Source organism: Mytilus edulis, chromosome 3, assembly GCF_963676685.1.
Source record: "Mytilus edulis chromosome 3, xbMytEdul2.2, whole genome shotgun sequence".
Taxonomy (NCBI): Eukaryota; Metazoa; Mollusca; class Bivalvia; order Mytilida; family Mytilidae; genus Mytilus; species Mytilus edulis.
The window spans coordinates 68,272,804-68,290,648 of record NC_092346.1 but is presented as its reverse complement, the minus strand read 5'-3'; the positions used below and the strand labels follow the sequence as shown (position 1 = coordinate 68,290,648).

Here is a 17,845-nt window from a genome sequence, read left to right as displayed (position 1 = left end):
GGTTTCAATCTTTTTACCGCTATCCTTGGTAGAATCGCTGAGATATAGCTCAATCAATATTTTTGACATCGTTACTATTGTATACATTGTTTTACATTCTATAAGGTGAATTTTTTCCAAAACAAAACTCCGCATGGATCCCAGTCCCATCACTTCTTCAGAACACATTTTACCTGTTTAAAATAGTATTTTCATCAACGGCATGTATTAAAAAAATATTAAAATTGATCTGTACTAAATATAATTTACTATTAAAGAATATCCATAATATACAAATAACTTGTTCGAGCTTGGTATCTAACCACTTAACACTTACAGCTAGACATTGTGTTCCTTAGTTTGTTGTGATATCCTGATGTTGTCTTGTTGTCCTTCATTATACATTTATGATATAAGGACTATTTGTAAATAGTTTCGTGGAATATTAAGAATAGTTAATGAGCAATGTTGGTCACTGCCTGATGTTTAATGGCATAACACTCATTGTCACGAAATATGATGAATGCTTTATTTTTATCCTCATAAATATAATTAGCCTTTGACATAAATACAATTATTTTTAATAAGTATCTTTGAACATTGTCGAAACCCTCCTTCAGTCTTGACTTCTTTCAAAACTACTACAAGGGAAGGTATTGATTTATCTAAAACGTATATACATTTCTGCGGTTTAACCTTATCCGCAATGCCAGGGAATTCTAAAATCATCATTCACGGAGTAAAACTTGAATAATTACATAATGAATTAAATTATTTGTATTCATAAGCCTTTAACATACTAGTTTAAGGTCGCGGCGAATATATTTTGTATAATATTTAAGCTGCAACCCATTGATATTGATTTGTCTAGGAAATAAAGGCAACAGTAGTATACCGCTGTTCAAAACTCATAAATCCATGGACAAAAAACAAAATCGGGGTAACAAACAAAAACTGAGGGAAACGCATTAAATATAAGAGGAGAACAACGACACATCGAGTGAAATAACAAAAAGTGAAATAACAAAAACTCCAAGGAAAATTCAAAACAGAAAATCCTTATTCAAACGGCAAAATCAAAAGATCAAACACATCAAACGATTGAAACACAAATTTTAAATACTGATTGATTCAGTCGACGATTATGCCAGGTATTGATTAGTCTAAACGTGAACAATTGTCTTGTTTTTGTTTTTCTCTCAACCAACCATCATTTTCAATAACGGATACAACACATACAGTTAAGTCTGCTTTAAATGTATTGACTCACCACTAGAAATTGACAATGTGGGTTGGTTGAGAAAAAAACAAATGTTATGCTCGACATAAAATTTAAGGAATTTTACAAACCAAATTTCCACTTAGGAATTTTACGGAAATAAATTTCCACTCAGGAAATATTTGATTTGATCAGATGTTCTTGAAAAACTATATCCATTGAATAATATAAATCATTAATATGATATATTATGAATTACCTCATAAAGATAAACAGACTTGTTAATAAATACGATTAACAGCAATTGATGTAGCAAAAAGCTCCTCTGAAAAAAAATATTGTACATTTGTGCCTGAATGAAAATCATTGGATCCAGGTCCTCAACGATATTTGTATACTAACGTAACTTTTCCAATCTTTGATTTAATTAAATTTTAAAGGGAATTTCAAAAGAAGTTATCACAATAAATAATGGCAACAGTAGTATACCAGTCACAGTTACAAACCAAACCCGGGGAAACACATTAACTATAAGAGAAAAACAAAGGAACAACAGGAACACAGAAGTGCTACAAAAACAAACGCAAACACACATATAAACGAACTATTTGATAACAACTGCCATATTCCGGACTTGGTACGGGACATTTTAAGAATAAAATGATGGGTTGCACCTGGTTTAATGGCATGTCAAACCTACCGCGTAATGACAACGTTAACAAATCGTTAAAACACTGCGTGACAGAAATACGGCACAAACAGACTCAAAAACATTCATAACAGAGAAACGCACACAAAAATAATATTATAATCGACACAACATGCAAACAACAGAACAACAATGTAGAAATTCAAAAAAAATACAGAAAAAAGGTTAGTCATTAAATACCATTAGCAATGCTATTTATGTTCACAAATGCATTTTAGACTGATTAATATATGGTAACACAATCTGTTTTGTTAAACTGCTACACATTCAGGACAAACACGTTCCATTGCGCATTTTTGTATAATTATGTATGCCCCACTCAGGGGCATTATGTGCTCTTCAACTTTGTACTTGTTTGGCTTTATAAATATTTTGATATGAGCGTCACTGATGAGTCTTATGTAGACGAAACGCGCGTCTGGCGTACTAAATCATAGTTCTGGTACCTTTGATAACTATTTGGTCTGTGCGTTCGTTCGTTCGTTCGTTCGTTTGTTCATTCGTTCGTGCGTCCGTTCGTTCGTGCGTCCGCTCTTTCGAGCGTCCGTTCATTCGTCTGTCGGAAGTTTTTGGTTTATATTTTTTGGTCAAGGTAGTTTTGGATGACGTTGAAGTCCAAACAACTTGAAACGTCATGTTCCCAATGGCATGGTCTTTCTAATTTTAATGCAAAATTAGGGTTTGGATCCCATTTTCATGGGCCGCTGAACATAGGAAATGATAGTGCCGGTTCAGGTGAAAGTTTCGGTTAAGGAAGTTGAAGTCCAATATACTTGAAACTTAGTACACATGTTCCCTATGATATGACCTTTCTAATTATATGCAAAATTTGAGTTTTGAACCCAATTTCACGGTCCACTGAACATCCGTGTACTATGAACACATTTTTGTTTATATCTAAGACCAATCCATGAAAAAGTTTTTAATGAAAATAAGCTTTTTCTAAATATTCGTTATTCATTTTTATTATTTTCTGTTTCCTTGAATAAAATTATTTTTCTGTAAATAAATTAAAAAGTAAAATAACCAAAATACCGTACTCAAACATTTAAAACGTAGAACTCATAAACAAATAGCAAAATCAAAACGAATGGAAAACAACTGTCACATTCTTGACTTGATAAAGGCATTTTCTCATGTTTGAAATGGTTGATTAAACATGGTTTTATAGCTAGCTAAACAAAATGAAGATAACACAAATACTATAATGTTATATCTCCTTATTTTGATTTCATGTAATACTAACAAAGAAGATAAACTTAACTTTGATACTAATTTTACACCTTATGCAATTAGTTATGTTTGCTTATTTATTAGATTTTTATCATGACAGATGTGTCTTGGGTGTAATGTAAAGGATGGAGTATACGCAAAACAACAAAATGAATATTGTAAGGAAAACTTCTGCCGCAATTACTGGAAGCAGTCGTAATTTGTTGCTGTTTTTTTTTTATTACGTTTACGTGTAAAGTGTTATGAAACGTTGAATATGAATTTTCTTTGCACGTTTATTGTCTTAAGGTTGATTAAAGAACTCGTATAATTTCAAAAAGGTCAAAACTCAAATAATTTTTATTATTAAAGGGAAATACCGAACAACATTTGACAACATTAATTTAAAAGATATTATATATAAATTACGAATTATTCTTTAAAATATTGCTATAAAGAAAATGTTATGTGCAAAACAGGTAAATGCAAATATGTGCAAAAACGTCCTTATATGAATTCGGAATATTCCTTAAAGTACTTAAGTATTTCATTTAAGTTTATAAAAGCAAATTCGATGTATGTTCTGTGTATAGCTTTATTTTTACAAAAACAAATCACATTTCGTATCTTTTACGCTATCATTTATATTATTTAGAAATTTCATCTCTTCTCTGTGAACTTCCACATTTTCTTACGGTTTCACTTCATTAACATTATATGACATGCCTGTACTAAGATCTTTTAAACAAAAGCATTAAAGTACTATCAATTTTTATTTTGAGGTATACATACAATGAAACTGTGACTTAATTGTTTTACCAGAATTTAGAAATAGCCTCCAAAATTCATATTTGACAAGCATCTTTATAAGCAAGACATCAAATAAAAAATCAACATATAAGTTAAAATATTCCTTTCAAAATTGATTTGCAGTGATCAAAATTGAGATTGACAATTTCCTAATTTGAAAGTTTTATCAAGCTAGAGAACTTTTCAAATATATATAAAAAAAGACAACAACGATAATCTTAATATAGAACATTCTTCCTAACTCACTTGTTGGCATTGAACATTTGACTTACTTTTAAAAACCATAAATGATATAACCATGCGTTTAGCTTACAAAAAAAATGTAATCATGGTATCTTTGACATTGTGAATTATTGCGTGTTAATTTTGACATTTCTAGAAATTTACCTGATAGTATAAACGTCACAAAAATACGCCACTTTTTGTTGCTTTGATCTATTCATGTAATGTGCAATTTAAAATTTGTTTGTAGTGTCCTGGTGTCTTAGCTGTCGTTAATTCATAGGTGTATGTTTTATTTATGTATTTCTCTGTACTGAACGTTCTTGCCTTTTTGTGCACTATATTCCTGACACATAGTGTTGTCTTTAGCTGTATTATTTAACATTACTATATAAGAGTTAGGTTTGGCTAGCTGTTAAACCAGGCTTAACACACTATTTGTTTTTAATGTCCTGTACAAAGTCAAAATTTGGTAGTTGTTATCTACAGTCCCCTATCTATGTTTGTTGGCATTAGCTTTTGTTGTAGTTCCGTTGTTTTCCGGTTATATTTAGGGTATCACCAGCCTAGTAGCCATTACTTCTGTGTTCACATGAAATATCGTTGATATGTTCATTTTTCTGCAAATTTACTGTCGATAAATGTTAAATTAAAGGAAACACTCAAATTTTTCTCCCTCCAGGTCTAGATTGCCTGAAGTTTATTTGGCCCATTTTTTTGGATGTGGTAATTCCAGTATGTAATGCTCTACAACCTCGTTAAAGTCATAAGAAACCTCAAATCAAAAAAAAATATGCATACGTTTTTTATAACTAAATAGATAGTTTTCATTATACAACTTATGTACATATACTTTTTTCTGAGGAAAATTCTTTAATTTGTCCACATTTAGAAGAAGTTTACTTATTTGTAATTGCTTCCTTTCAGGCAGCAATTCGCCGACATAATTTCCGTATGCATAGTGACTTGAGCGTAACCCTCGTCGTAAAAATCCGTTGATCACAATACGCATGGATCTGTCATTAAAATAAACAATTATCTGATTGTACATGTTAAACATGTGCTCAATACCCATGCTTTTTGTTATTTGTTTACTATAAGGTGACAATCGGTAACCTTCGGCTTCAAAACACGGCATTTAATGAGCAGCCATATTTTTTAAATCATAACAGACAGAGAGAAAAAAAATGACAAACGATATATTTGCGCAATAAATGATAAATTCATGCACAGAGGACTAAGTTTATGATATATACATGCATTGGTTCAAGAATTGGATAAACATTATTTTCACCACTCACTCGTTTCATATGATTTTAATGACCAATTCGTTAAAATAATCATTTTCATACGAACGGTGTTTGTTTGCTTTGTACAAAAATATTATTTCATTTATGAATCATCTGGTTAAAATTTTGTAACCCCCCAAACCCGACCCTCTATTTAAATGAAACTCAACTACGTAACTATCAATTTTTCATACTTTAGAAGTTATGAATGACAAATCAAGATTATCAAAGATATTTGTCATAGTGACCATAACTGATTGATTTTATCCAAATAGCATCTTCATACAAGTAATAAAATGAGAGATTTGAGAAAATCAATATAGGTCGAATATAGTTGGAAAATTTAACATCTTGCACGGAATGAAATTAATAGTTTAAGAAATTTGATCATCTACATTAATTCCTATAAAAAGAGTGCTATAATATGAAAATATTATATACATTGTCTTTGTAATTTTTTTTACATAAGCAGGAGGTTTGGCACGCCATAAAACCGGGTTTTACACACCATTTTTGTTTAAAAATGCCCTGTACCAAGTCAAGGATATGGCAGCTGTGATCAAAAAGTTCGTTTCTGTGTATGTTGGCGTTTGTTTTTGTTGCACTTCAGTGTTCCTGTTGTTTCTTTGTTTTCATCCTATAGTTGATGTGTTTCCCTCAGTATTAGGTTATAACCCGGATTGTTTTCTCTCTCATATAGAAAAAGAAGATGTGGTATGATTGCAAATGACATAACTCTCCACAAGAGACCAAATGACACAGAAATTAACAACTATTTATGACTTTTGAACAGCGGTATACCATTGTTGTCTTATTTCGGACGTTTTAGTAGTTACTTGTAGTTACGTTTTATTGGCTAGTTCTTATGGAGTAATTTTTCAGGTAGTTTGATAGATGAAAAAATGCAGTGACGCGTACGATTTTATCTCAACTGTTTTTATCAGTAGTAAAAGTAATTATATATGTATGAGTCTTATTATGACAGAATGATTCAGTTTACAGTATCTTAATGTAAATATTTTTCAAACATAACCTTTAAAAGTATAATTTTTTCCAAAATGTATCTGATTGAATATCTAACCTTGCTAGTCACATTATAAAGTATAATCGCTACATTGTCAACAACATCTTTAATAAAGTAAGTTCATCAAAGGTCATGTATGCCTTAAGTTATAACTTTTTTTCTATCATGGAAATAAGATACAAGCAAGACAATGTACCAGATAAAAGATACTCTCTGCCTTTCTATGTATAAAATCATCACTGAAACACAACGCCATAGAAATATGACTAAAGATATAAATAACAGAAATAAGATTTATATAAATCAGAAGAATTCCTACAAAGATTAACAGATACTCTAGCATCAATTCTATCTTTTTGTATGGTTTCGTGAGAATTGATAGCTCCTGTTTTGTAAGTTATCACAAGTCTGAATTAGTTATTATTCAATTACAATACAACATTTCAGCAAACAAGAAATCGTACAAAATAAAATAAGAACGTATTCTGTTTAACACGATGTTAACAAAATGAATGTAAGACGCCATTTCCAGCCTTTGAAACTTAAAATAAAGCTTTATCGGTTAGTCACACAAGCACACTGGATGAAGAATGAACTTAATTTGTTTTTCATTTGTTGTTTTGTACACAAATCAGGCCATTAGTTTTCTCGCTTGATATACAAAAGAAAATGTGGTATGATTGCCAGTGAGACAACTCTCCTCAAGATACCAAATAACACAGAAATTAACAACTATGGGTCACTATATGGCTTTTAACAATAAGCAAAGCCCATACCTCATAGTAAGCTATAAAAGGCCCCGGAATGACAATATAAAACAATTCAAACAAGAAAACTAACGAAAAATGAGTTGTTTTACATTTGTTATTTTGGGTGTGGGATAGTGTGTTATAATAGCTTATTGCTATGCGGTATGGGGTTTCTCGTTGTTATAGGTTGTACGCTGACCTATAGTTGCAAACCTTTTCCTATTTAGTCTCTGGTGGAGAATGGTCTCACCATACCTCATCTTCTAATTTTTATACTAAAAAGTAAAATTATCACAAAATACCGAACTCCGAAGAAAATTCTCGAAGGAAGTCTCAAATCAAATGGCAAAAAATAAATAAATTAGAAAATGTTGGATTTAACCTGGTTTTATAGCTTGCTAAACCTCTGACTTGTATGAAAGTCGCATAACATTCCATTATATTGAAACCAATGTTTAAAAAAAAACCCAGACATAATAGGTAAAAATGTCAAAATAGAGATACAAAGTTAACATTGTGTTACAAACTTAAACATTATAAAAACAAACAAATCTGTAACAAAGAAAAAAAAATATAGAATAAATAGTAAAAGTTTAAATCAAAAAGACAAATAAAAGAATACTATAAGTCAATATTAAGATGATAAACAACGTCAGTTCTCGGGATCTATACTTTTTATGTATTATTTGTGAAGTTGATACGAATTATTTATCAACAAGGTTTTGGAACCTTCCAATTATTTTTGTTTAGAAGAGGGACGCGACGTTCATTAACATACCTCTATATACTCTATGCTCAGACACTGATGATATTTCACAAAGTCTGAGTAGCAGCTGCAAAATCATGAATACTTAATAATTTGCCAAATATATATTTCATATGCAGGTGAAGTTGATATATTGCTACTTAGGAATGGGAAATTGTTAATTTCAAAATTAAAATCGTCTCCTGTGTCATAGATTCTGTTACTTAGATGACAGTGTTTGTCAAATTCGCAGTACAAGTCTTAAAATGAGGTGGAGGGAGCCGTGTCTGTTGTTTAATTGCCAACTCTAGTGAATATATTAATAGAAACCAATCAGAAAAGTTTGAATTGTTAATGAAAAGAACACCATCAATATATCTTAATGTGAAATTGAATGACCTGGTTTCTTTGCTCTTGTTGATTGTGATAAGTGTCTGAAGGAACATCGACTCATGAAAATAAGTAGAGGTCGTAAAGATGAGGCCCACATTTCGTTCCCATATATAGGAATGCCGACAATTTGATGTCAGAAAAAGCTACTAAATCAATATCAATGTCATAGTCATGGCGTTGTCAGTTTATTTTAGATTTATGAGTTTGACTGTCCCTTTCATATCTTTCGTCCCTCTTTTACGTGTAAAACATTAATGGAGCTTTTTTTTTTAAATCAAAATCCGCACAAATTAGAAATGAAATTGAAAAGATAAAAAGGGTTTCGGTCTATTTTATTTTTATTATCATGTTTATATGACAAATGTTGCGTTTACCTTGGATAAGTAAGATTCTTGACAATTCAAATATTATCACATGTATTTTCATATGTATCAATGATATCAGTCTTGAGTCTTTAAAAAAAGTCGCATTTAAGGCAAAACTGCAATAAACTGCAAGTTTGTTAGAAAATTGTATTTCTGGGGTCGGAATTTACTCATCAATTTAATTTAAACAAAGACTATGTGTAAAATGGGCATCTTTGGATGAATGTGCAAATTTACCATGTTTTTGACAAAATTGTAACAGCACAATTGTATTTCTGCCATACAAATTCCAGATTATGTCATATAAGTGATGAATCTATCAAACATTTTTTTTTCTCCATTTTTAAGAAATATACTGCTGCTTAGAATATTTCATCAACTGATGTCGTGTTCCTTTCTTTAAAGTTTTGTTACTCTATAGTGACTTTGATCTGAAAATAATGAACAAAAGTGACTAGTCTTTATGATACTTTACATGGTTCGGGCGTACCAAATCTATAAGATATTATTTCTATATAAGAAATAATTCAGGGGGGGCTTGCATATATCGTGATTGTACCACGGGTTGGCCCTTTATGACAAATATTTTACCCTGAGCGATAGTATCGCGAAGCGCTCTAGGTTAAGGCATTATTTGCCGTTCCTATAAATAAACGCACTATTAAATTGACGTAACAGAACGGAACTAACTGAAGAAGTGACATGTCTAAACTATTTACAAAAACATATTTAGATAGGTTTAGATAAATCTAAATGATAACTGTACTTTTATGTCTTATATGTATACAAAAAAAGGCTTTTATAACACGTTTTAAATAACATCATTTGCATCATTTACGTTTCCTTGTTGTGATGATTTTTGGTTTAAAAAGCGTGTATTTTCCCGTATAATGCTTATATGTTCTGACGTCATCGTTCTATGACGTTGGGTAGCTCATTCATAAAAACATATGACGTGGGAGTACGATCGGAACAGCCCAAACAATATATTCATATTTTACCACGGGTGTGTACTCAAAGCGTTTGAAGGACGTCATGTTAGAATTTCTAGTATTGGGTAGATAATGCTGCCGGTGGACTACTAGGCCCTTAACAAATTATTAGCTCAGTTTTCAATGTTTATTGAACAACACAATCTATAATATTTAATATACTTTTCTTAAATTTCCCTTTTCGTCATATGATATAGCTTTTCCGAGTATTCAAGAACTTATATAAGTACTTGGGTTTTAAATTTGTGACTTTGAGCGTTACATATTAAGGTCAAATCAGAAAAACACATCGAACGCATATATATATAAGATTATAATGAACAAAAAGGTTCCAACTCCCTCTAGTATAGTTGGCCGTAGACGGATTTAGCTATTATTTTATGAAATTTTTATTCAACTGTTTCGGTTTATTTCAAATATTCGGATTTGAGCGTTCCTGATGAAGGTAAATTTTGAAAAGTGATTCGAGCGCATTAAATGTATCAAGTGTTGTTTTCATTTTTCATAAAGTTTATATTTTGTTAGAGATTGAAATTATTGGAGTTTCATAACTCAAGTAATCAAAGTGAAGTCAGGATTTCGGGAAGTTGTATTGACCATGAACAACATTTGACAACCATTGGGCTACTCGTAAACATGGTAAGACTTATCTTAACCATCAATAAATTTATAGCAATTTAAAATTGTAGACATTATAAAGTATTTCAGTTTATTATCACTTAACCTTCAAATTTGAATTGACCGTGCTTAAATTCTCTTTTTAGAAAAATCATATTTTCAAGCATTTTGCTATAGTTTAAATCTAATGAAACCGTAGCGAAAATTAGAAAGTTCACGAAGGAAAGATCTCAATTCTAAATAATATTAACGATACTAGTAACGTAATAGACACGAAATGTAAATTATTTTGTAAAATTTAAAGCTATACATAGAACATAAATTGATTTGCTTCTATGATTATCATCTCTAATTAAGTACAAGAGTACTTTTATAAAATTTGACTGCATTTAAGGACAGTTTGTGTGCATAAATCTTCATTAAACAACTTTATAACTCATTTAATTAGATATTTTTCTTAATTTGAAATGTCTTGTTGAATTATGTTGCCAAATGTAGGTCGGGGTTCCGCTTTTTATAATTGTTTACTTTTGATCTTTCAGACAACTGTAACCAGATCAGCTAGTAGGCAATGAACGTGCAAAGGAAATTCATATTAAACCTTTTATAACGCTTAACGTGTAAACATGGTAAAACAACATCATTACCTTATATTAAGAATGCTACCAGCAATTGCAGTAGTAGATTTCATACACCATTATTTTTGCTATTATGTGTAATAAATATGTTACACCGATAGACATCTACCATGCCCTTGAAAATTGACTCATGTATGGAAAATTGACTATGTATTGGCTTCCGAAGCTACACAAAACCCCTTACAAATATAGATTTATTCGTCTTCAAGCCATTGTTCAACTACTAAATTGTCTATTCTTGTTACCAGCACACTTGGTACAATTAAAAACCTGATAATAAATTGTTCAAATAAGGCCTTCGAAAATAGTGGAATAAATTACTTTTGGAGTGTCAAGAACTCGTTGGAAGTACTTGATAAATTGCATGCTTATATTGGTGATTTTGAATCTGTTCAAAGTTTTGATTTTTCTACCCTGTAAACCACATTGCCTCACATTCTCATTAAGAAAAAATTCACACACCTAATTAAATGGGCATTCAAAAAATCAGAATGTGAATATATATGTTCAAACTCTTTTAGGTCATTTTTTAGTAGCAATAAACAAAAAAACTATGTTAATTGGACATGTTTTGATACTATATATGCCCTTGAATTTTTACTAGATAACATTTTTGTTCGCTTTGGGGATTCCGTATATCGTCAGATTATCGGAATTCCAATGGGAACTAATTGTGCACCACTTATTGCGGACCTGTTTTTGTATTGTTATGAGTTACAATTTATGACAAAAATAAGCAAAGACCCATCGAAACAACATCTGATAAACAAATTTAATAATACTTTTAGATATTTGGATGATATTTTGGCTCTCAATAATGACGACTTCAGTATGTATATTAATGAAATTTATCCTGTTGAACTTACTTTAAATAAAGCTAATACTAACAATGACCATTGCCCTTTTCTCGATCTTGATATCTATATCACTAATGGAAAGGTGAATACTAAAATTTATGATAAAAGGGATGATTTTTCATTTCCTATCGTTAATTATCCGTTTTTAGATGGTGACGTTCCCTTGTCACCATCTTACGGTGTTTATATATCTACGATTCGCTCGTGTATGTAACAATGTTTTAGATTTTAACGAGAGAAATTTATGTATTACTGAAAAATTATTACACCAGGGTTTTCGATATCACAAACTAGTCAAAACATTTACTAAATTTTATCATCGGTATAAAGATATCATTCGTAAATATAGCTCAACATGCAGACTTCTAATACGTTCAGGTATTTCACATCCAATTTTTTATGGAAATATTCTTTATAAAGCACAAAGGTGTCAGTATTCACCTCAGAAACTTACAAAACCTTTGAATAGACTTATTAAGAAGGGATATAATTACGACACTGTTGTCAAGTCATTAAAGATTGCATATTTTGGCGTTAATATTGAGTCAATGATAAGGTCTTTGCATCGGAACTAAACACATTTATTCTAAAAACAGTTGTTGGCATAACACGGGTTATGTTCTTCTCATATATGTTATGATGGTATGATACTAAACCCCTAACGGGAAGGATTGTGCTTGATGTTCATATGATGAAATCATAATCTTTCAGTCAGTTTAATTGAAGTCTGGAGCTGGCATGTCAGTTAACTGTTAGAAGTCTGTTGTTATTTATGTATTATTGTCATTTTGTTTATTTTCTTTGGTTACATCTTCTGACATCAGACTCGGACTTCTCTTGAACTGAATTTTAATGTGCGTATTGTTATGCGTTTACTTGTCTACATTGGTTAGAGGTATAGGGGGAGGGTTGAGATCTCACAAACATGTTTAACCCCGCCGCATTTTTGCGCCTGTCCCAAGTCAGGAGCCTCTGGCCGTTGTTAGTCTTGTATTATTTTAATTTTAGTTTCTTGTGTACAATTTGGAAACTAGTATATATTTGTTTAGGGGCCAGCTGAAGGACGCCTCCGGGTGCGGGAATTTCTCGCTACATTGAAGACCTGTTGGTGACCCTCTGCTGTTGTTTTTATTTGGTTGGGTTGTTGTCTCTTTGACACATTCCCCATTTCCATTCTCAATTTTATCATAAATGTTTTATTCCTTTTTTTCAATGACCAACGAGATTGGGTTGAATGTGCTCATTGTTATATCTATATTCGAGTAAAGTTGAATATAGGCCTTTTGAAAGAGATGTGACATATGAGTAAAGATACATTCAAACTCATAAGTCGAAAATAAACTGACAAGGCCATAGCTAAAAATAAACTGACAACGCCATGGCTAAAAATAAACTGACAACGCCATGGCTAAAAAATAAACTGACAACGCCATGGCTAAAAATAAACTGACAACGCCATGGCTAAAAATAAAAGAAAGAACAGACAAACAATCCAGAAAACACAACTTCGTAAAATACAAACAAAAATAGATAGTGTAAGTGATATCAGGTGCCGCGGACGGATATGCAGATCCTGCATCACATGTGGCACCAGTCATGTTTCTCATGTTTGTGAGGAAAAGTTGATGTAGAGCAATTTGATTCACTATTAAATGTCGACCTTTAGAATAAAATAGATGAAATACACTTACTTTTAATAAAATATCATTTGTTCACAAATTGAAAACAAAATAACGTTATAACATTTATTAAACAATTAACACAACATTCCAAGCACCACAATATATGAAGAAGAAAGAGAATAAAACAGTTTTTAACTTTAATTTTATGGGAAATGTATTTTTTTAATTGTTTTATTTTTAATTCTTAAATCGAATATACTGCATTCAAAAAATGAAACAGAAAATGTAATTCAAGAGACTGTAATCAGACAAAAGTATATGGTCAATGATGCAATGGTTTTTAAAAGACGAGCTTTTAAAGATGCTTTACTTAATGTTAGGTATAGACTCGGTTTCGTTTTCGTATCACAATAATATTTCATGATCAGTTCATTCAAATATAACGCGTCTGTCATCAAGTTCATCCAAAACCGGACTACTTTTCGACGGACTAGTCACCATATTGTTGAGTTCAAAATTATAATCTCTAGCTAAATCAGATAATATAGAATCACTGGGACATTTTCTATCCATCCCCGGAACAGGAGATTCTCTTAGAGTACAATGTTTCAATAATGTCTGTTGAATACTATCTTCGTCACATTCATTGTCTGTTGTGTCACCTCTAGATTTATTTTTGATATTGTCATTTCCAGTTACATCAGTCAATATTAGAACATCTGCCAACTTTGTTGTCTCGTATTCTTCTAATATTTCTTCGTCTATAGGGTTTATAGCATATTGCTGTTCAGAATCTTCCAAAAAGATACGCTTCTGAAAAACCCTTGGATTATCGTCGCTCATAGAACCGTTTGCAGTGTCTGTGAAATTACCATTTAAGGTCGTATCTACAGTTATGTGCCTAGCGCTCTGGTATTTGTATTTTGGATAGCTGTCTCTTCTAGGCGGAGGAAAAAACACAACATACTCACTAGCGCTCCGAACATAAGGAGGAGGAGAACGTAAACGCCTTTCTGTTTGTCCATCGGAAGATTCATTTAGTACTTTGTCAACTGCATTGCAATCCGGTAGGCTTATTCGTATAGATGGTTGTTTGACAGTATTGTGGAGAAAAGTTGACGTAGAACAATTTGATTCACTATTCGATGGCGACCTTGAGAATAAAGGTTTACCTGTAGATGAAGTACATTTAGTTTTTATTCCATTTCTGTTTGCTAAGCTGTTCCTTGAATTGCTTGTGAAAGTTACTCTGTATCGGTTAGCTCTTTCTGTGCAGATACCGTATTTTCCAAGCAATATGTATAAATCTTTTCGAAATTGCTTCGTTATAATGACATACAAATAAGGATTTGCAAAAGAATTTAGTGGATAGAAAAACACTAATAAAATTTTGGAATTGGTTATGTCAATCAACGGGAGTCCTGCAGACGCAGTTAGACCGAAAAAAGCAATGGGAGCCCAACAAGCAAAGTTTGTAAAGACGAGCATTGCCATACGTTTTGCAATAGAAGCATCGTTGTTACGAACATTTGCATGGCTTCCTCTCACCTTGCAATACATGTTAATGTAGCAACCAGCAATACATAAGAAAGCCACTCCATTTACTACAAGGAGGGAAACGACATAAGCAATGTCAATAGCGTCCTCAACTTTCATTGGAAGACAAATACTTACATGACCGTAACTGCTTATGCCTACTAAAGGTAAGTGCGCCATAAATAAAGCATATAGCCAACCAAATGCCATAAACATCATTGCCTGTCTAATACGCAAACGTTTGGTAAGATGAATAGCGTGACTAATGGCATACCATCTTTCAAGAGTGATTATGGTCAGTGTAAATATTGACAGTTCACATGAAAACACGGTTAGAAATCCTGCTGCTTGGCACCCTCCTTCGTTTTGCCAAATAACAGCATAATTAAAGTACTCATTTAGAGTATGTGCATCAATTGATGCAAGAAGTAACAAATAGACGCCCATCATTAAATCTGCAAACGCTAAATTACACATTAGAAATTTCGTTACATTGAATTTGCTCCTACTTTTGATCAAGACAATTAGAACAACAGAATTTCCAAATAAAGAAGCAAGAACTATAATCCACACAAATATACGTAACCAATCATAACCCATTAAATCCTCACAAGGGTTAAATGCATCTGGTTCTGGTGTACAGATGACTTGACGATAATCCTTCACAACTTGCCCACAGAAAGCATGAGGATGGGATACATTAGACGGTATATCATCAAAATATCCGATGTTTCCTTCCGTTTCAAAATGCGACGCATGGTATTTTGATTTATTGACAAAAGCAGGATTTCCAAAACCAAGATTATCATTCCATACCTCGTCATAAGTATCATTATATATAAACTGACTAGAAAACATATTTCTTTTAAATCTTTTGTTGTGCAAAGATTCATACGTAGATGACTCTACAACACTTTGGTCAAACTTAATGGGTGTCTCTGTGGAACTGACCGACGGGATTGAGCATTCTTGTTGGATACGTCTTTGAAACTCTATGTAAGCTCTCCATTCAGTAGGATTTTGCTTTTCTGGATTTTTGAAGAAGCAGCAATGGTGAGGATAATAGAGTTGTGCTGTTTGAATTCTGCTAAAATGTATAACAGGAGGAAACTGCCTCAACGATTTAGTACCTATCAAGCGTAGCTTAACTATACTCGCTAATCCTTTCCTTGGTAAGCTTTCAATAGAGGTCCTTGACAGATCTCTGTAAATTAAAGAAAAGAAACAAGATTAGTTATCATGAAAAGGTCGTTCAACTCTCAAATAGGTATTACGTAACCAAAATTTATAAATTAAATTTACTATATATGTGGTAGTCATCAGGAAATATTTTCATTCGTATATCTACATTTGATATTGACTTTACAAGAAGTCCCACAATCAATGCATGCCATTCACACAATAGTTAAAGACAGAAGAAAGCGAAATAATTTTGTAAAGAAATTTCTGAAGGTAATAATATATGCATTTAAAATGCAACAGAATCTTAGTTCATATGAGAATATATGGCAGTTTTACACATTGTACCGATTATTGTCCTACTCTTCTCCGATGATATGATTTGTCCATCACATATAATTTCCTACGTTACTATGGGGCCTAGAGGTTGTAAATTCGAATTCCGCACGGGACAGGTGCATTCGACTCCAATTGTAGTTGACTAGAATTGTCAGTTTTCCTACCGAGTTCGGTAGTTCTCTCCGGTCATTCCGGCTTCATCTACCGATAAAAACTGACCGCTACGAAATAGCGCAATAGTGTTTAAAGTGGCGATAAACACCAATGAATGAATCAATCAATCAATCAATAAACGTTATTGCTGATTTATGACCAGTTACTGCCTGCTATTTGCTTTTAGCATAAATAAGGAACGGTCACTTCTGACAAAAAACGATTTTCTTACAGTTTAACATATTGTTCTTATGTAAATGCAACGTATTGCGTCGTTTTCTATCGTCGTTTTGTTTAAATAATCATATGAAGGTGCTTGTGATGTGACTTTAGTGATTAATTGGTACATTTTAATTTCCAAAACGAGACGTTCAATACTAAGCAATATCTAAGTTTTTAGATTAAAATAACAATAATGAAATAACCTAGGTAAGTTGACGTCTTTATTTTTACCTCAATCTTACATGTTGTTGGGACGCAACACCAACGTCTCCATTTATTCATATAACTTTTTTTTCAATAAATTCCCAATCCGATTTTAACATTATTCGTTTTATACAGCAGTGAATATTGATAATTTTAAGTTACATAATCTTCCTAAAGTCATACATAAAAATGAGAGAATAACTTCCAAATTAACTTATCTGACAGAATCGTGTTAAATTAATTCAGTTTGACACATTTTCTTATCTTCTTCTCGCTTTACAAAATGCTAAGTCATAAATTATTCTTTGGTTATATAAGTTGTTTAAATATATAATAAAGAATTATAACGGATATCTAGAACTCTTGATTATACTTTGTTGATGAAATATATTTCCCAAGAAACTTTCTTTTTTGAATATGTTATAAAAATTTCTGTGAATTTCGTTTAGAACTACTGTATCATTTGGGATTAAAGATGAAATACTGTGACAATGGGACTTCATTAGCTTCACGTGGCGTATTCTTAGATTTGACTCTATAATATAGTTTTAATTTATAAAAGACATTTAAGGCACATATTGTACTCGATTGTTAAGGTTTGTCATTTGCTAGCACTGGATAGATACTGTCGGTAATGTTTCGTCATTGACATGATTAAAAAGATACTAGTACATCAACTCTACTTTTATAAATTTTGTAACAAAGAGACCATCTCCGTTAGGAAAAAAATAACCTTCAATTCAGCTTCTAGTCCCTTTAGTTATGTAGA

General features: G+C 31.8%; 1 protein-coding gene across 1 annotated transcript in view; it reads right to left on the bottom strand.

Annotated features, from left to right (window-relative positions):
• Positions 1-13,649: 13,649 nt before the first annotated feature.
• The window catches only part of LOC139517213 (follicle-stimulating hormone receptor-like), an 85,641-nt gene continuing 81,445 nt past the window's right edge, over positions 13,650-17,845 (bottom strand). The window contains exon 9 of the mRNA XM_071307967.1: positions 13,650-16,183. Within this exon, the coding sequence (XP_071164068.1) occupies positions 13,873-16,183 (2,311 nt within the window). The 3' untranslated portion in view covers positions 13,650-13,872. The remainder of the gene's footprint in view (positions 16,184-17,845) is intronic.